This window comes from Lasiosphaeria miniovina (genome assembly GCF_030549165.1).
Source record: "Lasiosphaeria miniovina strain SMH2392-1A chromosome Unknown B0T26scaffold_3, whole genome shotgun sequence".
NCBI classification, from domain to species: domain Eukaryota; kingdom Fungi; phylum Ascomycota; class Sordariomycetes; order Sordariales; family Lasiosphaeriaceae; genus Lasiosphaeria; species Lasiosphaeria miniovina.
Genome location: NW_026848222.1, coordinates 1,549,941 through 1,571,609, shown reverse-complemented (window position 1 = coordinate 1,571,609; position 21,669 = coordinate 1,549,941). Strand labels below are relative to the sequence as shown.

Sequence of the window (21,669 nt, the reverse complement as noted above, 5' to 3'; positions counted from 1 at the left end):
GTCAAGGTGTAAAAAAGGCGCAACGCAAAAAAGAGGCTACCGGCGAGTGTCATCAGTGGCTATTTATGACATGTCAAACAGCTCCAGGTACTATACGAGGCCGCTAGCCCCCCTCGACAGAAATAGAAAAGTAACAAGAAGAAACCCAAAGAATGAGGCCAAAGTAAATAAAATAAGACATGCCGATTTAATTGAGCGAAGAGCCGCCTTCAAGTGCGCCGCACCCCTCAAACCCTGGCATCCAAATCGTCCAACCAGCCGCTCCGCCCCAACGAAGCTCGCTTTGCGCCCATCCCATCATTCCGCCTTATTCCACCTGCTCCTTCATCAGCAGCGTCATCATCATCAAACACGACCACCACCGCCCAGGCCTCATCAGTCACAGTCACAGGGTTTTTAGACATTCTCCCCAATGCAAGCCAGCAGCAGACGCTCGTAGTGACCGCTTGTCTCGCCCCTGATACGCTTTGCCAGATTTGTCCGATAGCGCTGTTCATATGCTGCTCTCACATTGGCCATGTTATTTCGGTCCCAGTGGGAACGGACGACACGGCTCACAAGGAGCGTGTCCTCGGTGCCGGCTCCGGCCATGGCGTCCTCGAGAAGTTGCGCTTGATGCATATAGCGGTCGAGTCCATGTCGAAGCTGGAAGAGCAAGGCATCTTCCATGTGGCCCGAGAATTCCTTTGTGAGAAAAAAATGTGTTAGTCTTGGACTACACCGAAATAAACCCCCTCTTACCTCCCTCTCCCGGCGCGTGTGTCCTGCTTACCTTGCGGATGACGTGTTCCAAGTTCCTCGCGTATTTCTTCTGGTACTCGGCAGCGATGGCGCGTATCTGGTTGTCGTTCCTTGTGCTCAGGATGCTACACACCTTCATCTCGTCGGTGCCGATCTTGCCTTCGGTCGCGTTGTACAGCTCGTTGACGTCGCGGTCGACCTCGGCCTTGACGACGGGCGCCGAGTCCTCGGCGCGCTGCGCTCCGAGCACAATCATGAAGTGCCGCTCCGTCTGCATGCTGAGGTCGCCGCGCACGTCGTCCTCGAGCCGCTTGCGGTAGGTGAGCTGGTAGGCGCCCTTGATGGCGTTCAGGTCGGCGTTGGACCGCCCGAGCAGCACGTCGTTGAGGACCTTCTCCTTGGTGCCCGGCCCCGACATGGCCTCGTGCAGCATAAACACGTCCGTCTGCAGGGGCCCGCGGACGATGGACAGCAGCCCGAACTCGAACCAGCCGCTCACCTCGCTCTTGATGTCCGCCTCGAGATTACGACCGTGCAGCTGCGAGTACGCGTCGCGGATCGTCGCAACCTGCAAGGGGTCCTTGTCCGCCAGGACCCGGACGAGCAGCTTCTCGTCCGTCCCGAAGCCCTTCATGGCCGCCCTCAGCGCGTTCGCGTCGGCCGCGCCCGAATATTGGATGATCTGCGGAGGGCCGTACCCGAGCGACGGAGGCGTCGGGGGATACTGCTGCGCGTAGGGTGGATACTGAGGCGAAGGCTGCCCGTATGCGCCCGGTGGCGGTTGCGGGTAGCCCGGGGAAGGAGCGCCATACTGCGGTGGGATCGGGGAGGCGTATGGCTGGGGCGACGGACCACTATATTGCTGCGGCGGAGGCGGCTGTCCGTATCCCGCCGGCTGTTGAGGCGACGGATAGTAGCCGCCGGGCTGGGGAGAGGCACCATACTGCTGCGGAGGCGCTGGGGAACCGTACGGTTGGGGAGAGGGAGCGCCGTAGCCGGGCTGAGGAGAATGTTGCGGCGGTTGTCCGTAACCTTGAGGGGGCTGTTGATAGTATTGGCCCTGGGGAGCAAGCTGGCCGCCGTAAGGTGGTTGAGGGGATGGCGCACCGTACGGCGGTTGAGGAGATGGCGCGCCGTAAGGTGGTTGAGGAGATTGCGCGCCGTAGGGGGGCTGCTGGGGAGGAGGTGGCTGTTGATAATAACCTCCTCCAGGGGGAGGAGGCTGTTCTGCTGCATGTTAGCCAAGCACCATTCAAGGCAGCTGCGTCCCGCCTGGTGGCTGCTGACACGAGCCTTGAGGAGGTGTAGAATAGAGAAAGAAAAAAAACGTACGACCGTATGGAGGATAACCTTGATAAGACATTGCAAAAAGGTAGCTCAAAATTCTATACCGATCTTGTTGGTACGGCGCAGACAGCTGTGACGTTGGGTGCCCACAGTGGAAAGCAGGATCCTGTATTCTCGCGATGCGCTCAGGTGCGGGGGAGGGGTTGTTCTTGTTTGAACAAAAAGACCTGAGGCTCGCTCCTAAACACGGCTGCAACGGCAAGGAAAGATACAGCAGTTCCAGAAGTAGAGCAGTATTGCAAGATGGACGAAAGGTAAACAGGAAAAGTATACATGTGGCTCATGTCTGCAGATCAAGAGGCCGCTATTTTTTATCCCTTTTTGCCTTCCAGGCCGAGCAGCTGATCACCTCCGACACCAGTGAGGCGGGCGGATTTGCGTCCAAGATGTGGCTTAGCAACAGGCTACCTACCGCCAAGGCAGTTCTTCACCCCACACGCATCATCGAACCACGTGGAATCCATTTGCTTGCTAGCTGTGCAGTCGATTCTTGGCCGCGCCGGAGCAAGCCCGGGAAGCCAGCAGGCCTCCCATGTTTTTAGATCCTGCTGCGCGATGGGAACACGATGTGCCGCACATGGAAGCTGTTGACGCACTCAAGCGCAACTTAAGTCGTGCTCAGGTCCCGCCAGCTGCCAAACCCCTGTCTTTCAAACTGCCAGATCGCCGTGCACCAATAGAAGCTCAGTCACCAGGAAGATACGGAGCACTTTAGGTTCCAAGCTTTGCTAATTTAGTCCATCTCGCGAATTAACCACCGTCCGTGATGCTAGAAGTCTTTTTTGTGCGAAGACCAATAATGTTCGCTGGGCGCAAAGGGGATTGAAGTGCAATTGGGGTTATCGCCCGCCTCTTGCGCATGCGACGACGGGATGCCCCTAGGGATCGCAATCGGGGTGGCTGGGGGAAATTGGGGCACTGGAGCTAACGCCGACGCCCGCCGCCTCAACCGCCCGGCTGGAAACATCAACCACCTCAATTTCGGTCGGTCTCAGAGTCGTGCAAGCAAGCCCCTCTCGTCCTCGGCCAGCCATCTGCATTATGGCATGCCTTTCGAGTGCTAAATAGACGGAGAATCGCATTCCAAGGTTTGGCATTTCGTAATTCCTCCACCCTCATCTGGTCCACTTTGCGATTTTCTCTGCAGCCGGCCCGGGTCAAGAAGCCTTGCCGTGGTCACTCTTTGGGATTCCCCTGAGCCGCTTCTGTTGCGCGTCGCGCATCTCGGCTCGACCAGGGCAAGCTGTCCACGATGCGCCTCAACGAGCTTGCCTCGTTGCTTTTTGCAGTTGCTGCCATTCTCGCACCTTGTCACTCTTTACCATTGATTGAGCCTCGGTTGCCGCGAACAGTCGTCTTGGCGCCGAGAGCAACATACTCGGTTGTCCCCATAAACGGAGGGGGCTCCAGTTCCGGTTCCGGCTCCGGCTCCGGCTCCGGCTCCGGGGGCTCGGGAAATTCTGGCGGGTCCGGTAGTTCGGGCTCGGGCTCAGGTTCAGGCTCAGGAAATGGATCGGGCGGCTCATTCACTGTGGTAAAAACCGTGATCGAGACTCCTCCGCCAAAGACGTCTCTAGAGACAATCTATGTGTCGTCGCCACCAAAAACTACCGACCACATCACAGACACTCTCGTTGTCACCAAAACGGTGTCGGTCGTCGACATCAAGCCACAACCAACAACTACCACCACTGTCACCCGCCAGGAGCCTCTATCAACATCATCGTTGCTACCCGCCACATCAAAGGTGCAGTTGGAGACGGTCTCGTCATCAAGCTCTACGATATTATCCACAACATCTACACCAACATCTACGCCAACGCCAACAACAACGCCAATAACAACTACGCCAACAACAACTACGCCAATAACTCCAACAACAACTCCAACAACAACGCCAACCTCAATTCCCGCTACGACCTCTTCAAGTGGTGCGCTCTTAGTTTCGCAGACGACATCTCTGTCTGTTACGCCATTCACCACATTTCCCGAACCCGTTCCCACCACCACGGCATTTAGCATCAGTACCAGCAGCAGCTCAAGTTTCGACGACGGCCTTTGGCACACGACATATCCTCCGTGGAACGGGACTACCCTTGTGCGCCGCTCTTCTCGGCCCAGACCTTGGCGTCTTGCATGATCGTGTACGCGTGTGGGCATGCGCATGTGTCCTCTCCCATTTTTTTCTTTCCTACATGTTTTCCCTACTTTTATTGCAGAGGAGGAACAAGGCCTTGGTCAAGGCTCAATGACCAACAATAATACACTGCATGGCATGGGGCTAATTTCTAATGAGCCCGGAATTGACCGGAAAAACGCGGACCAAGAGCTGGAAAGCGTTGGCAGCAGAAGTCTGCTCGGGACCTTGGCATGGGATCATCTCATCATGTACGATCACCGCATAGGTAGATTTTTTAAATCTTTCTTGGTTAAAAAATAGAAAGAACATTCCGCATCCCCTCTGCCCAAGTTATTGCTTCCAAGTCCAAGTTCCCACACTAGAAGTTGAACACACCCACCCTTCGCTCCTGCCCATTGCTGATCCCAACCTTCCCCGATTTCGGTCACAATCAGCCGACCACAACCAAGCTGACGCAACTGCTCTTCCAGGCAAGAAGGATGATCGACTGAGGAGGGAAGGGCTGATTGACGAACTGGCTCTAGGCAACTTTTGAGCCCGACAGCTTGAGCATCAGCCTTAAGATTCCTTACGACATTGCATGACCGACTCGGAATGTGAACGGAGCTGCTGATTGGAAATTGAGAGCGCCTGAAGAGGCAAGCATCGCATCTCGATGATGGCTTTCTATCGAGATGCGGCTTTGTGCTCCAAATGCCGCGCATACCGATGCATGGCCAAGGGAGACGAGGGCTAAACGAAAGAGGCATCGTGCTGCCGCTACCGACAATGGCGCCATCGACCTTTCTGACGGTCGCCTTGGCTGCCTCGCCACGGGAGGTGATCCTGCAATCGGATAGGTATGGCATGACGATGATGACTCCGCAGGCCAAAAACAGGAATCTAAAGTGTATCTAGCGTACAACCTCAAGTGTGCCCAGCCTTGATAACCTCCTCAGGCCATTTCCGTGTCTTCAAATCGCTGGCTGCGGCAGGACAGCAGAAGGATAGCAGCGGAACAGCAGCTTGCTGGCCGGGCTTGGGACACACCAAGAGTCCAGTGATCCCTCCGCGACCAACCTGAAGTTACCGAACCAGACCAGAGTCGCTCATATTCGCTTTCTACTGCAGATTTGCTAAGAATCCAGGGGTAAACAAAACACATATGTGATATGCAGGCTATCCTGGCGAGGGCCTAGAACATGGAGTCAGTCCCTCGAGCACGCTTTGTAATACTATATGGCCAGACGGCCATGCGACGACACTCAGCATTAGCACAGAACACCTGCGTTACCCATGCTGTGTACCGCCGACCATTTACGAAGTCGCTTGATTGCCCGATCTGAATTCGGCAAGTAGTCTCGCTTGGCAAAGTCGCGGCCGGAAGCAGTTATCGAGGACGGAAATGGGACCATCAAAACCCAAGTTGCGCAAGTCGTGCGTCCGATTCCGGTGGTTTAGAGGTTGTCTCTGGTTGTGCGGCAGCACCAATAAAGCCCGAGCAACCTGATCAAGCTGAGATGGGAGCATGCTGCCGGTTTGGCAAGTTTAGACGAGACTGGCGGGCATGGTTACGCGGCACACCGATATATCCCAACCCGGAGCGGTAGCTTCAGGTGCAAGGAGGCATCTAACACATCCCAACAGGACAGTTTCTTATGCATGCCGGATCTTTGCTTCAAGACACAATGGCAACTACACGACAGCATCTAATAGGACGGATCCCCCGTGGTTGCCTCCGAACAGAGGCCGACCTAAGCGGACAATGATGATTGTGACAGGATAAAAAGGAGAAAACCTCCTCCAACATCACACACCGTACTCTGCACATTCTCTGCTCACCCGCAGCTCTTGGTACTTGTTCCAACACACGACAGATCTACGCCGCCGTTACGCCCGCCGCCACTGTGAACATTTCCAAGACCAAAGATGCAGAGCATTCTGCCTCGTTCGATCCCAGTCCTCGGCCGACAGGCCCTGAGTGGCAAAGCCATGCTGAGCACAGTGACACATGGCCCCGGACTCTTTGGGATCGCTATGCCGTTCGGGTTCAATGCCAAGACAGCCCAGCTCACTACACTCAAGTCCCGGGAGCGTGGACCCCCGTCGAGCATTGACGGCTGTCTAGCCAAGACGATGCCGCCCGGATTCAAGGCCCAAGTCGCCAATCTCGACACCTTCAAACTGCCGGAGCGTGTCACGGGGACGGCCGGCGACGTGAAACTTGGCCAGGCTCTCGTTAGAGCGTGGCGCCAAGATGGCATTGTCCAGATTGCTATGAGCGACAAGCACATGTCGCTTTGGCAAGACGCCAAACTAGCCAGTCGTCAGTTCTTCAGAAAGCAGCACAGCGAGAAAGCGGTCTGTGTTGACTCGCAGAGTTACGCAGGCTACATCGCGTCGGGAGAGGAGGTGACAGACGGCATTGCCGACTACTCGGAGATTTTTACCATCACCAGGGACCTGGATCCGTCGGATCCCCGTGTCCGTGCGAAGTGGCCGTGCCATGGTCCTTGCCCCTGGCCCGATGTCGACATGAAAGAGCCAATGGTGCGTTACAATGAAAGCCTCGGCGCTGAGGGCGAGAGGTTGCTCCAGCTCGCCGAGCTTGGCCTGGGGGTATCGCCGGGATCCCTGACACGCTACACCCGCGATGGGTGGCACCACACACGCGTCCTCCGGTAAGCCACCCAAGCCAGCTTCTTGTGTCTGCCGTGATACGGGCCCCGCATCCGACCGTTCAATGTCTCACTCGTTGTGGTTTTCAGATTTCCCCCGCGAAATGCCACCAATGGCAAAGGCAAGGAGGGTCGGGGCATTGGCTCTCACACAGACTACGGCCTGCTCGTGATTTCTGCGCAAGACGATGTGGGAGGTGAGCAGGAACTGAGACCCTGATGCATGATGCCTGAGACACGCTGACCGATTGGGCCATGTCAGGTCTCTTCGTTCGCCGTCCCGACCAGAGGGAGAGGTTTGCAAACTGGGAAAAGAGTGCGGCTGGTCTGAAGGAAGATGACGACGGTTGGATCTACATCCCTCCAGTAGAAGGAGTGCATACTGTAATTCTCGGTATGTGGACCATGCTTGAAGATGCCTTGCCCTCGCAGCTGCTGATGCTTAAGAGGGGAATATCAGGAGATATGATGCAGTACCTCACCAACGACTTTCTCACCGCCACACCGCACAAGGTCGGCCTCAATACGCGAGAACGGTTCGCGCTTGCCTACTTCCACGAGCCCAGCTTTCAAGCCGTCTTGAAGCCTCTCGACAAGGTCTCTGGGGGCATGCGGCTCGGCCGGAGCAAGGAGCAGGAGGGCATTCACTATGGAACCCACTTCACCAACATGTTCATGCGCAACTATCCCGATCGGGTCACGACGAAGCGTCTCATAGCAGAGGATAGATACTGTCTCCTATCGACGCCGGAGATGCGCACTATGGGGGCCGCCCCGGCATCGTAGGTTTTATTTTGTGTTTTGGGCATTGCGTCAGTAGTGTATGTGTGTCTCGTATCCGTGGCTCGAACACGGCATGATATCGGCGTTATCGGGGACTGACTGTCTGAGCGGGACTGCAAAGTTGTAAGTGCTTTGGTCAGGTGCATTAGCGTTGCTGTTTGTTGTCTTACCTATTTACCTAGTTTCAAAGTCGGATCTCTATATACCTAACCAACTCTATATGCCTAATGCCAAGCCTTGTTAACACATTTTTTGGGTTGGCATGCTGTGATGGAAAGTTGGGATACGCTAGGCGAAAAAGACTAGTCATTGGTGACGTTGGCAAAGACAAAGAGCCAGGCTCACCGCCTCGGCTGTCCTCCCGGCAAGCTGTGTGCTGTGCTGAGACTTCGACCCACGCGTGTTTCACTCGTGTCCAAGCAACGGCAGCAGCCCGAATCTGCTGCGCACGTTATTGAGCTTGGGCTTTGCGAGAGGCGACCAGAGCCACAGAGTCTGAAACTCTGGGGAGAGGGGGCGTTGTCTGGCGTCGTACAGAAGCGGACCAACCTCGGCTCTCAGCCTCTTTCACCCTCGAGTCTTAGCCGATCTGGGCTGAGACACTTGTGGAGGGGGCAAGAGGGGGAGGAAGAGAGACATGGGCTGGACGGTAACACGGAGAGCGTTGCGCGTTGCAGGAACCCTCCTACATGTGCCCACATGTCCAAATGCCCAGGATAACTATCACGTTTTGCAGGACAGGTCCGGATGATGGATCGTGCCGGGTCTCTGGTCTCAGATCTCGCGCGTGAGTTCCAGCCTGCGTGTCCGAGTCTGGGTTGTCTTGTCTGTTTATCTGAGTCTGCATGGGTGGAGGGCGAGATGGGGAGAGAGGCAAAGAGGCAGAGAGGCAGATAGAGAGCTTGTGCGTGGTGATACCAGATATATAGGGCGGAGCGGAGAGATCTGTCTGGGCTGGGTTACTTGGTTCCGCGTGGGGACCGCTGTCTGCGCTAGGTTAAATGGGGAAAAGCTAGCCGAGAGGGTAAGATGGTTTATTACTCCGTGTCAGTTGTCTCTGTCTCTGTCTCTCTCTCGCTCTCTCTCTCCAGTTATTAATTAGTCTCCGCCTTGCAGGAAGGTGGGTGGGTGTTATCTCCGCGTCGGAACTAATCAGGCGAGTCTTTCAACACTGCAACGTTGTTGGTTCCGGGATATAATTATTTTAAATACCTGCCTAGGCACACACATGACTGTTGGATCCACCTAGTATACGAGGGGAACTAGCCCTCATTATCTAAAATATATAATAACTAAGGTAGTGGTCTCTGATATCTGTGTCACCCCCCCTCCCTTTTTATCGGGCGGTTATCGGGGCTGCACACAGCTCATGTGTCTTGAGAAAAGAGGGAATTCAAAGTGAAGGCGGATGGATGAGAGATGGGCGAACCAATCGAACGGTGGGGCCTCAGAGGTAATCAAGATGGAGAAAGCGCGAGAGGCGAGGGGGGGATAAGCGGCGTGGACAATTCAACTTGATGAAAAGGTAAGGTCGTGTTGCGATGGACATGGGTGGCTGTTCCATGTTGGTTGTGTCGTGACACGGGAGAGATAACTAAATTGATAGATAATTACCTGGGCAATTATCTTACTTAGGGAGAAATAAGGATGAGGTTCGGCCCATCATTATCGCGGCCAGCCTGCCTTTGATTTCATCATCCCATGAACCATGAATACCTACCTAGGTAGGTAATGTGGTATGATCCTGCGGATCTGCTTCGATCAAGTACAGTACCTTAAGTACAGGCAAGGTGAAGAAGAACCTTAGATACCTACCTTACCTTAGGCAAGAGCGCTACTAGAGTTAAGTAGCTAGCTGCGCGGCAGGTGCCGCGGGGCCAACCACGATTAGGCATGGCGCAGCAGCCCAACGGGCACCTTCCCGTCCCTCCCAACCAGACAGACCGGTACAAACACAGACACAGACACAAAAACGTCCAATCTATTCCTGGCTCCCATCTCCGGCACGGTATCGACTCTTGTTCAAAGCGGAGTTCGTGTGAGCTGAGCTGCGGCGACGTCAATATGCGGCGACATATATTATAATAATTATGCGACGCAGGAGAGGAGAGGCCCACCCGGAACTGCGAGATCGGAGGCGACACCCTTCGCACACTTTTCTCCCCTTTGGGCTTCGGCTACCGAGTTGTGACACAGTAACGGCGGGCATATAGACCGTTTTCCCTTTTGGGCCTCCCCCTCAAGCCCCAGCCATGACTCGGGCGACACAACAACGGCGAGAGTTGAGGCACTTGTTTCATCATGATCCGTCTAAAAATAAAAACCAAAGTTGACTTCTTCCTAGGTAATTATCAATTGCCCTCAATTCCGAAACAAATGGGCCGCAAAGTACCGCCAATTGGCAAGGCTGCCAAGGCATGGAATATAAAAATAGCCACCTGAGGCAACACCCAGGACAACAATGTTTACCATTTTGCGGCCCAGACACCCCTTTGTCGCCAAACCCTGCAGCGTTGGATTGGTGAAAAATAAAAATAGCTCCGCTCTCCAACAATCAACGTGGCCTAGCAACTATTCGCTCCCGTGTCACCGTGCTGTTGGTGTGTTGGTGTGTTGGTGTGTTGGCCTGTTGGCCTGTTGAATGACTATGATGGATGCAAATGGTAAGGGTTGATTGATTGATTGCGAGGCTCTGAATTAACTGAGCTGGCCGACTCTCTTATAAGGCGGAGGAACTCTCTGCTGTTATAGACGGGACTAAACTACATCTTCACAATCTCCATTCTCCTCCCCTCTATGACTGTCAATCAACCAATCTTTACGTGGCACCTATAATTGTTACTTGTCATCAGCATCTTGGGCACCTACTAAGACAGATAGATAGATAGACAGATAGACAGACAGACAGGCAGACACCATGGCCTCCAGCTCCGTGTCGATCCGCGGCCTGCCATCCCGCTCAAGCTCTCAGGATTTATCGACTTCGGGTCGGCCCAAGCTTCGTGGCGGCTACTACGTCTTGTTCGATACCATCTATAGCATGCCTGCAGACGAGTACAACCTGGGCTCGCGCGATGCTAGCCTCTTTACGGATCATATCATCTGCATCCACGGCACAGGAATAACTAGATCCGTGACCTGAAACTTTACAATATTAGCAACGTGGCCAAGACGTCTTGCATCTCTAAGCCCAAGTCGGCCGACGGCAAGCGAAATCAGGCCGTCTTGTACCAGCCGGGCTTGGGGTCCTACAGGGATCTTCACAAGACCAAGGACCTGATGTTCGCCGCCGCCTTCCCCAACATGATCCGCAATCTCTACCGCTATGTAATTATGCACTACGTGGAACTAGAGCCACCAGGCAACAAACCCCGACAGGGTGTTCTTCTTCGGCTTCTCGCGCGGCGCCTACGCGGCTCGTGTGCTCGCGTCCTTCATCGTTGACGTGGGCATCTACAAGTGGCAGCAAGACCCGTCGCTCAACCCCACGTCTTTCCGAGCAAATCGACTACCAGGACACCATCCACAAGGCGGCCTGCGCCGTGTCGGAGCACCGCCAAAACTTCCCCTGCGCCATCTACGGAGGCAGATCCTACGCAAAAGTCAACCAACCCTCTTTCCTGGCTTCCACACGTGCGTCGGCGGCGCCTCGGACGACCCGGGCAACACCATCTCCGAAGTGACGCTAATATGGATGGTGGACAAGTTCCGGCTCCTGCTCAACGTCGGCGAGTCGCTGCTGATGCAGTTAATCCTGCGCAGGCACGGCACCACGCCGGCGGTCATGGCCGCCGACTCCAAGATCGGCGTGTGGATCTTCCTGGGCGACGAGGACCGCGCGAAGTAGAGCAACAACGTGCGGCTACACAGCATTACTACTAGCGTGGAGAGCTTCCGGAAGTACACGGGCATCACGCAGATGCCCAACCTCGCCAAGTCGGTGCTGACCAACGTGTGGAAGATGCTGTTCTAGGCCAACACGCCCGAGGAGAAGGTTAGCCTATGTGAGCAGAGCTTCCACGACAGGGCCGAGGAGAGCATCAATCTCGGCCGGAGCAATGCCGAGCTGCGCGCTATTAAGGGGAAGATGGAGGAGATGACGCCTGTCGGCAACTCAGACCACGAGGACGGCCGGATGAGGCTGAACCGCATCGTCTTGAAGCCCTGGGAGATTGTCGAGGCTGCCGCTGCCGTGAAGCTCAGGGATCCAAAAGCAAAACCAACAGCATCAGCATCAGGATCAGCACCACCACCCCCGGGGGGGTAGCCGCTGAGGAAATTAGTCAAAACATTTCTGCGAATAACTAGAAAAGGCAGGTCCTATTAAAAAGGTAGGCCCTGGACTAGACAGTCAGGCCCTCAAATCGCAATGAATCAGTAAGCCCAGGACCACCAGTTGGAGAGGCAGGGTCCTTTAGTCGAAAGAAACACTACCCAAACAAGCTGGTTTCAAGGGGCAGGCCTCTCTCAGGAAGCACAGAGCTCAGAGGGAGGCAGGATCGTCTAGTCGAAAAAAAAGGAATACCTGAATGAGTGGTTTCAAGAGGCAGGACCCTCTAGAACTAGTTTTAGTCTGGACTAAATGAGTAAGGCGGTGTCCAAAGGCGGGCTCTCAAGCTAGAGTTACACACCTGCCTAGATAGCTGTCAAATGGATCTCAATTGACGTTTTGAAGTTGCCGCCCACTGACTCAATTTGAACTCAGTGTTGTTAATGAGACCTAGCCAATCACAGAGTCATTGCAACAAGCCCCACCTTTATAGACTGAGTCCACTTTATCGGAGACAACACAAATAAAACATTGTTACGAACCTTCTTGTGATGAATAGCAGATGCAAAAACAGTGCTTGGCAAAACCGATGTAGTAAAAGTCTCGGCATTAGAGTTGTATTAAAGCGTACAAGTTACAAGTATATAAAAATAAAAGACAAGGACAGTGTCGTCGTGGCGTAGCAAGGGAAGTGAACGACAAGAAGATAAAAGAAAGCAACCGCCCAACAATTATCCCAGCCCCGACACAACAAACCCTTCATTACCCAACATCCAGCAACATCTTCGTCATTGCGTCAGAGCCGGCGCCTACAAGAGCCACTGCTGACTCGCGACCCAAGTGTGGTTGACACCCCACTTGCTGCCGCTCTCAACCACTCCGTTTCTATTTGCCGCTTTGCGGCTCCCAAAGATCTCATTATCGCTGTCCAACCACCACTCCCACTCCCTTGGCCCGACATACTTGCCGATCATATCGTCCGGCTTGTCTTTGTTGCCTGCCTTGGACCACGTGTCGGGACTAGGGCCCTTCAGATCGCCGTTGCTAAAGAGAGCTGCGAGGCGCGAATAGAGCTCCGTGAACTCTTGCTCAGATTTCGTCCAGCCGCCAAGTCGCAGATGGGCTCTCTTGAGCAGCTCGAGCTGCCAGCTCGCCGTCTTTGCAAAATCCTCCTCAGATTTCGGCTTGAAGGCAACAATTTGCTGATGGCCATTCGTGCTGCCGCCATTTTCTGCAGCCTGGTAGGTTCTCTCGTGGTGGCCATGGCCTTGCCCTTGCTTGCGAAGAGCAGCTTCAATCTCGCGAAGGATTTGCTCGTGAACGTCAATGGACCGACCGACGCGGTTGTCGGATGTATACAGAGCTGCCAGCATCTGTGACATTTCGACCGTCACCGGGTCCAACACTCCACGGCTGCGCCGCAAGTTGTAGCACATGATGTCTGCAAGCTCAATGGCCGCCGGGATATTTTTCGCGGCAACGTGGGCATGCACCATCAGTTTCCCGATGCTGAGGACGCGGCCGCTATGCCACGTCTTTTGCACTTCGCGCGACTGCCAAAGCTTGAGTAGGAGGGCCTGTGAGTGTAACTGTCAGCATACTGTGGTCAAAGATGTAGCAATGCTGCTCTTTTGGGGAAGGGAACTTGTCGAACATGAATCTCTACGTACCTCGAGTTCTCCGTAGTTCTGCTGACTTCCGAGCAGGCGCACAATCTCACTCAGGTCTTCAAACCTCAACCGCACAAAGTCAATGCCGTTCGCCTTGAAAATGGCCAATGCCTCGTTTGTGATTTCCTTGGAGAGCTTGAGGAACTCGGCCCAGAGTTTGGCGTCGGTCGGCTTCCGGGCGTCGATTCCAGCCATCAACTCGGCTAGCCTGTAAGCATACCGAACGTGCTGCAAGTTGCCGTAGAACTTCTGCTTGTCGGCAAAGTGGAAGGTGCACTTTGCAACCTCTAGAGCTTTCTTGAAGTCGCCTGACTCAAGCAGCTCGGCTACCTTGGCATTGCCAGACTTGCATGCCAACGCTGCAAAGTCGACCCTGGCCTCATCCTTTGCAAGAAACGCTAATAAGGCAAGGTAGAAGATGCGAGTGTAGTCATCGTGTGTCGTTATGAAGGCCGAGTACTTGGTCTTGAAGATGTGAAATAGCTTTTTGTCGAGAACTGCGAGCAAATGATCCTCTCTTTGCTCGGCCCAGAAGGCCCGTAGCCTGGAACCGTGCTGAAGCACGATTTCAATATCCGTCTCAATCTCGATGACCTTCTTGTACTGCTCGTAGAGAGAGATTTCGAGCAGTGTACTGGCCATGAGTTCCGAGAACGTCATGACGATCTTTTCTGTGATGCGCTGCTCAAATGACACGAGGAAGACGAATGCGGCCTTGGTGATAGACGATGTGTCAAGAGTGACCTTGATCTCTGTGCTGATCTCAAAATCTTCCCCAAAGATGACCAGATGACGCAGATGACGCACCAGCACGAGGCCCTGCTTGGCAAGGCCGGCTGTAATGTAGATTGATGCAAGAGTCGCTGCGGCATGGTAAAGAGACAAAGAGCCACACGTGGTTGTCGTAATGGCAATGATAGCAACCTGCAGTAATTCGATGATCTTTGCGTGTGACTCCTTGCTTCCCAGCTTCTGGTACAAAACGATGACGTCCTTCAGCTTGAAAAGTGTCTTCTCATGCCAGCATCCAAGCTCAATGCGTAGCTGGGCATACGACTCGAGACAAATGACAATGGCTCGCTCGATTGTCGTGACGGTGACAGTCGTCTTCGAAGAACCAGAGGTAATGAGTGTCACATAAACCTTCGACAAACGCTTTTTAACGGTGTTGATTGTAGTCTCCGTAGTTGTGGTCGTCGTAGTTTTGGTCGTAGTGATGCGCTTGATGACTTCCTCGTAGATCGTGATCGACTCTTGGTAATGCTTCTCGTGCCGCTCGCAGATCTTGGCCAGGGAAAGCATCGCCACGATCACGATGGACGCGGCGACACCGAACACAACTGTGACCGTCTCATGGAACTTTTTTGTCATGTCGTAAAGCACAGAAAGCTCAACCTTGGCGTGAAACTCTAGTACGTAGACATACTTCTCAAAGACGAGCTGGATGATCCCCTCTGAAAAGTGGACTTCCTTGTGGTGGTGCAAAAACGTCTCCCACAGAACGTGGCAGATGTGTTGGAGTTCCGTCCAGCACTTCCTTTCATGGTAGTACCTGACCAAGACCACGGCTGCCTGGAAAGCATCATGATGGCAATGCTTCTTGTGCTTGTTGAGCACTGTGACGATCTCGATGTAATAGTCATACGCACCGTGTCGTCCCAAGAGTTCGCAATGAGCAGCCAAGGCATACAACACCTTGATGGTCAGCTTGTGGGTGTGTCCGAGTTGTTTGCGGTACCTCGCAAGAAGCTCGACATAGACCTCAATGACCTTCTCGTGGCGATGGTGTTCCTCGTAGAACTTGATGAGCACGGCAAGGGTCTCTTCAATCCTGACATCTTCCAAGTGCAAGGACGCAAGGCACGCGTGGAAGATTCGGAGGTAGATGCTCTCGGCTTTATCGAACAACCTCTGTTGGTGGTAGCATACGGCCAGGCGAGTGGCAACCAAGATGCATTCCGACGCGAAGTGTTCGGTAGTCTCGATGGTGACCTCTACCGTCAGGATAGCCTTCCAGGTGATTTCCAGGGTCTGCTTGATGACAATCTCGGCATGTGCCCAGTTCTGGAGCTTGATGTAGAGGTTGGCGAGGGCGACGCATGACTTGAAGAAGACGGCATCAGCCTTGCTCTTCTTGCACCTCGTGAGATGCGTCTCGAAGATCTCCCTGACAACCGTCTCGGTAGTCTCCGTGGTTGTGGTGTTGGTCGTCTTGGTGGTCATTGTGGTCTGGATAATTTCTTCAACGACCTCTGTAATCAATATAGTAGTCTGGACCGCATCCTCGTCGTCTACCTTGCCTTTGCCCCTGAACCAGCCCCAGACCTTGGTCAAGATTGAAATGGCGACGTCAAGAAGGCCGCACACTTTGAACAAGACGCCAACCTCCCTGATGAGGACGATGATTTTCTTCTCTTCAAAGCTGTGATGCTCATATTCGGCCCAAAGGCAGATCAGGATGTTGCAGGCTTCTGAGGTACGCTTCAGTCTTTGCAAAAACCGAACGTACTCAACGGCGATGGTGATCTTGGTGATGTGAAGCTCAATGGTTGCTTTGATGCGGCAAACCTCTGAGATATGTCTCCAGAGCTTGATGTATAGATTCTCGGCTAGGTACCACTGCTTTTGAGACTCGTAAAATAGAGCAAGCCGGAGAAGGATGGAGATCCTTAGCTCGTCTTCCATATTGAGATCTTCTGTGGCCCCTAGCAAGAACCCGGCATACTCTTTGACATCTGTCTTCGTTTCGCCTTTGAGGACAATGTTAAGTCCTCCGAGATGCTCTGTAAGGCGGCGAGCCTGTGGCGACTTTTTGCCGAAACGAACGACATAGATCTCGTAAAGCTCCTTGTAGATCAACGTCGCTCGGAATTCTTCCTTGATGTCAACATACAATTTGGCCAGCACTTCGTACCATTTGATCACCAGATCGCTAGATGTTCCGTGCTTGCCCTTACAAATCTCAATCATGAAGAGGATCATTTCTTCCCGGTAGGTGACAATCTCGGTGCGCGTCGTGATGGTGATGGTCCCCGTGTATTGCAGGAAGTAATTTGCGCATGTCACCACAACCGCACTGAGTTGTGGCAAAATCACCTTCCCTACAGACACCGCTCTGTAGAAGAATTTGGCCCCGACGAGAGTGTCCGAAGCCGTGATGTGGATGTTGCCGAGAATAATCAAGATCTGCAGAACCGATATGTGCTTCTGGCCAAAGCATGCCTCTCGAACCTTTAGAGAGAAGTCGTGGAACTCAACCAGCGACGGTGTGGTCAGGTTATGGTAGCAGCTCGACCGTTCGAGGAGGGCGAAATGGCATGAGGCTGGGAAAACTTCGTGGAAGTCCTTGGTCAAAACCAGCTCCCCCTTTGCTCCGTAGAAGCTGGACGCACGAAAGTGAGATTGCCAGTGTCGAACAGCGTAGTATAGAAGTGCGTGAGAGTGGAAGCTCTGATCCATGACTGTATCTCCAAGAAGGTCAAAAGATGGCTCCGAGACATCCGATAACGTAAGCTTGGAGTAGAGAAGAAGGACTAAGGTCAAGTGGTGTTGAGCATCTCGAGGCGCCGGCAAAGATTTGCCCATCAGACCATGCATGTAAGTGCGGATTGTCCTGCTCTTGAAGTGAACGCTACCATTCTCGATGACCACAATATCACTGCAAGCTGATTTGATGTGCTTCGGGACGTCAACGGCAACTCCAAAACGCCGAGCCTTGATGTCGACCCGCAAAAGCTCAGATAACTCGGCAACCGACAGAGGTCTGTCGGCTGCGAGCATGAAGCAAAGCAATGCTTCGGTGGTGTCGTTCTTCAAAGAGATTCTGGCAACAAGCTTCTTCAAGATCTCGTCGGAGCTGGTGGAGGCGTGGTGAGCGGCCTGGGAAAAGGCCTCAGGGGAAGAAGCCAGCGACTCCTTTGCTAGCAACTGAGCCACAAGGTAGGCCCAAATGAAGGATGATTTGGCTTTCAGAGAAAGCTCATGCAAAGTTTTCTCCTTTGCTTCGGGCTTGAGCTGACCAAAGCACTGGAACTCGGCAAAACGCTGCCGGAAATACGCCTTGATGTCGACTTGCAAGTGTTGAGGCGTGATGATAAAATGCCTGCAGCCATCGCTCAGATGCGAGATGGCTTTGGACAAGGTGATCATGCGGATTGTCTTGAACTTCCCAATGCATCCACGCAGTGCCTTATGGAAGTCTAAAGGGGTCTGTGGCCCAATAATGTCGTGGAAGCCATCCACGACAATAACGAGGTTGACAAGGCGATTGTTCAGCGTCCGGAGCCCAGACTCCAAGGCCGTCCAGAGAGAAGACTCGAGCTTTTCCGTGCTGTGGTGCTTGTCGTACGCCTCAAACGCAGCAACAAGCTTGTCGTACAAGCCGACGTCACCCACGTTCTTCTCTAGAAGCTGGAACAAAATGCTCTTGAGGAATGCGAGTGGAGTGCACCCGGCGGGAGAATCGAAGGCTGGGGGAGATCAGCTAAAAGCCCATGGCTAGGCACGGTGCATGGAGAGGTGAAGACTTACGGAAACTGTACGCCAAAGCTGAGTGCTGAGCGTGATCAAGGGGGCGTTGCAAACGTTCTTCAATCCACCCAGAAAGAAAGGTCTTCCCGGTACCGATGTCGCCCGTGATTGTCAGCGCCTTGTCGTGGCTTCTGAAGAACTCGACAAGGGGACTTTTGAGCCACTCGCAAGTGCCCTCGGCGCGCTTTACGCTGTCCGAGACCTGATCGTAGAAGGCGCCCCGGGCCGAGCGATCTTGCTTTAGTCGATGTCGAATGGCCTCGAGGGTGAGCCTAGTGGCTCTACTGCCGAGCTTGAGTGACCATAGCTTCGCAGTGACTTGGTCTCGCCTCTTCAGAATGGCAGCCATGGCGCTCCCAAAAGAAGCTTCAAAGTTGAGGACGACGGAGGCGCCCGGCTTCAGATTGCTGATCCTCTTCCGGTACAGAACCGCAATGTCGCCCACCAACTCGACCAAGTCGCAGTAGAGGTGAGCGACGGCCTCCTTCACCTCTCTCGGGCCGGAGAAGATGTCGTTGATCTGGCTGATGTTGGATATGAGGATGGCCAGCTTATACAGGGCCTTGAAGGTTGGCAGGAGGGCTTTGGCTTGGCGAGGCCCAATCTAAACGTCCCAGTCAGTCTTTGTAAACTGCCACGTAAACCGTGCAGCAAGCCGCGTCGACGAACCTCGAGCAAGACCTGGGTGCTTCCCAAGGCCGTGACGGAAGCGACTTCGGCGCCGAAGCAGAAGCTGTCGACTTTAGACCCCAGCCTCCACAGCTGGAGGCCGAAGAACTGGGCTGATTTGAGCACGCGGTCCCAGTCGCTGCCGCGCGGGGGCATATGGACGAGGCGGTGGTCCGAGATGCACGCGAGATAAGACTCCAGGTCTAGGGACTTGAAGAAGGTCTCGTTGTATTCTTCAAAGCCGCAGATGTGGCCTCGAATGGCTCGGCTGGTGTCAATGAGACGGGTGATTTGGATCGAAGCCGTCGAGCTTTGGCTGTGTGAGACGGCCGTGACTGAAGAGAGCGTCTCATCTTCACGTACGACGTGGGCCGTCTTGGTCGAGCCGTCGGAGTCACTGGCAGCACTGACAGTGCTGACGGCGATGCTCACAGCATCCGAGGGCTTGTGGGCCTTCCCGGCCAGGCCATTCATCGACTCGTGCAGTCCAGCTCGGATTGTGTCCATGGCTGATCGGCTTGATGATTCGTCTGCTTCCTGGTTAACGACTTTAGGAGCAATAGATGACGACCCCGAGCTGCGCTTCCGGAGTCTCCTGCCTGGGTAGCCACAGCATGCGTGTTAGATACCTGGTGGGGAGGGGGGAACGGGGAACGGGGAGAGGAGACCGAGAAGTGGAAGACAGGGGCCGTACTTGTAAATGAAGTTCGCAAGCCCAACATAGTTGGAGAATTAGGAGAAAAAGACGTCCCCGGGGAGACCTGGGCGAGAAGGGAATACCGGCACAAGCTTCGGCCCTAATAGCCTAGCCTAGCCAGGCTCGTTCGAGACGGTATATATAACCGTCATAGTAGGGCACCGGCATGGCATGGGCAGTTGTCGAGGCGCGATAATAATTGGGAATGGCTTGAACCGTGCTGGTGGTGCTGCTTGTACATAACACAGGTACCAGCATCAAGCCACCAAGCCTGGGTCTGGCTGAAATCGGCGATCATGGCTTTGTTTGGGCTTCTGCATCTGTCTCGGAACAATGATGGTACCCTGGAGATTGGTTCAATAGCTGAGTCAGCTCGAAGTTCAGCTCAGGAATTGGACTGGGTTGATGCGTGGGAATTCGGCCATCGCCAAACTCACACCCTGCGAGAGGGTTCAACTAGGCGCTTGACCGCGAGATCTCCGCGAGATGTGCGCCATTGCATTTCGCACAATTTCCCGCGATCTACAAATTGGTGTGTGCAAGTGTGGGGGATAAGTGCCAGCTTCTTCGGTCTGTCAGAGTCTCGCCCCTCGTGGGTTCCAGGTTGCTACTTCCCTAAGAAGTGATTTCTGGCGTCCAGTACCCCTGGTGGCCCCTTCCTAACCACGGGCACTGACTCTGTCCGGATACCGCAGGTGCCAAGAGTCGCGGCTCTCCCGGGAGTGTCCGGCTGCCCAATAAAACTCATTTAACGCGCCTGTATTGTTCCCAAAAGAGACGCGCCCGACGCCGCCCACCTGTTCGCACCCAGCTGAGCCTGGACAGGCAATCTGAAATTCGAGGTCCAGGCAACCAGCCATGACCCGATTTGAGCGACTCGAACAATCGCGCCATTCTCCTGTATTGGCACTGCGAAGATGCTCGTTCTCGTCGTCCGCATCGGGTTAGCGTGTGGCGTAACTGATTGGCTGAAAGCTGAGCGTGGCCAGCCCAGATTCGCTTTCCCGCGACGAAAAGGGGCGAAAATTCCTGCTCGTCGTGCCACTATCAGAGACCCGCTAGAGCAGAATTCGGAAACCTCCTCACCACCCTCCCCTATTCTCGCATAAAGATTTGATTGGCAAATTTGGCCTGTGGCGGGCTGAGGCGACACCCGTAGCGGGCGCTGAGGCGTCTGATTTGCTGGAGCTGGCATGAGCAACGACCAGACCACCTGATCACCCTGTGTTTCAACTCACAAGTTCGCTGTCTTGGTTGCACCCGAGCTTTAGGTAGCAATCATCGGGATAAACACGCTGATCGACCGGACTTCATAGTCGGTTCTCCGAGTGACGGTCGAGGTTAACAGGGGGAATTTGGCTATGGGCTTTCATCTCTCTTTCAAACATGGCCCTAAATGCCGAAGCAGACTCGACAGTCCGAACGTTCTTCCAGTTGGTTAGAAGTTGCAGCATCACATACCTGTTTATATCTTGCTTGCATACGAAGCACAACAAACAACAAAACAATCATCCCACCTAATTAGTAAATCAAGGTGGTGTCTCGACTGTCGCCTCTCCGTATAGTCCTTTGTTGTCACTTTCTAATGAAGAAACTTTCCTCCTCCCGTGACCTAAACTCTGCAGTCGCTTCTTGCTTGGGAGATTGAACCAGGTAGATATAGAATGACAAAGTGGTTCTTTCAACCCTTTCCATTCAACCACTACCGTTTTCTCCTCCCAGCCAGTTTCAAAACAGCTCTTGGTGATGCTTGATCGGGCCAGCGAGGTGATTTAATGGTTCTTATAGGCCATGGAGTGTCATTAATGGGCTTAATTTTAGATCACTAGCGAATGGATATGCCGCGAGATCAACTAATACAGCCTAATGTGCCCGAAAGTAGGCAGCGGAGCAAAGGGTACTTGTCTAGTTGACGGCAATTTGCCGAGTGGAAATTATTACTACTCAAATATGAACGAGGGGTAGAAAAAAATCTTCTGCTCGTTTTTCTATCCTATTCTTCTCACCTCCATAGTTCTAGACATTGTCTGAGGTTCTAGACATTGTCTGAGGTCAACTCCCCTTGTCTCTAAGACACATGATTAGACAAAAAAACCGAAATGCGTGTACCTTCATTATGGGTCATTGGCCTGGCCTTGGCCCAGGCCCCTTTCACAGCGGTCGCT

At 53.8% G+C, this 21,669-nt stretch overlaps 4 protein-coding genes across 4 annotated transcripts; 2 read left to right on the top strand and 2 right to left on the bottom strand.

Annotated features, from left to right (window-relative positions):
* Window positions 1-396: 396 nt before the first annotated feature.
* Window positions 397-1,977, bottom strand: B0T26DRAFT_749522 (uncharacterized protein; the record flags this gene model as incomplete). The annotated part of the gene is made up of 3 exons (XM_060445116.1): window positions 397-684; window positions 773-1,741; window positions 1,849-1,977. 3 exons carry the CDS (start codon window positions 1,975-1,977, stop codon window positions 397-399), a joined length of 1,386 nt encoding a protein of 461 aa, XP_060297989.1.
* A 1,032-nt stretch (window positions 1,978-3,009) lies between these two features.
* Window positions 3,010-4,540, top strand: B0T26DRAFT_701188 (uncharacterized protein). Its single transcript, XM_060441584.1, has one exon. The coding sequence runs from the start codon at window positions 3,341-3,343 to the stop codon at window positions 4,226-4,228; it is 888 nt and encodes a 295-aa protein (XP_060297988.1). The 5' UTR covers window positions 3,010-3,340; the 3' UTR covers window positions 4,229-4,540.
* Window positions 4,541-5,883: 1,343 nt separating this feature from the next.
* B0T26DRAFT_825227 (putative ethylene-forming enzyme) lies at window positions 5,884-7,823 on the top strand. Its single transcript, XM_060447428.1, has 4 exons — window positions 5,884-6,888; window positions 6,976-7,082; window positions 7,148-7,279; window positions 7,346-7,823. Exons 1-4 carry the CDS (start codon window positions 6,137-6,139, stop codon window positions 7,669-7,671), a joined length of 1,317 nt encoding a protein of 438 aa, XP_060297987.1. The 5' UTR covers window positions 5,884-6,136; the 3' UTR covers window positions 7,672-7,823.
* A 3,756-nt stretch (window positions 7,824-11,579) lies between these two features.
* B0T26DRAFT_643921 (uncharacterized protein) lies at window positions 11,580-19,314 on the bottom strand (the record flags this gene model as incomplete). Its single annotated transcript, XM_060437584.1, has 6 exons — window positions 11,580-11,637; window positions 12,878-13,074; window positions 13,135-13,515; window positions 13,609-18,077; window positions 18,139-18,742; window positions 18,808-19,314. 6 exons carry the CDS (start codon window positions 19,312-19,314, stop codon window positions 11,580-11,582), a joined length of 6,216 nt encoding a protein of 2,071 aa, XP_060297986.1.
* Between the last annotated feature and the right edge of the window lie 2,355 nt (window positions 19,315-21,669).

What these genes read in the sequence shown, in the direction of transcription:
- B0T26DRAFT_825227 (XM_060447428.1), top strand. Translation starts at nt 6,137, where the DNA reads ATGCAGAGCATTCTGCCTCGTTCGATCCCAGTCCTCGGCCGACAGGCC. An exon ending in TGCGCAAGACGATGTGGGAG is followed by an intron (nt 7,083 to 7,147) that starts GTGAGCAGGAAC and finishes GGGCCATGTCAG; the next exon opens with GTCTCTTCGTTCGCCGTCCC. An exon ending in AGTGCATACTGTAATTCTCG is followed by an intron (nt 7,280 to 7,345) that starts GTATGTGGACCA and finishes GGGGAATATCAG; the next exon opens with GAGATATGATGCAGTACCTC.
- B0T26DRAFT_701188 (XM_060441584.1), top strand. Translation starts at nt 3,341, where the DNA reads ATGCGCCTCAACGAGCTTGCCTCGTTGCTTTTTGCAGTTGCTGCCATT.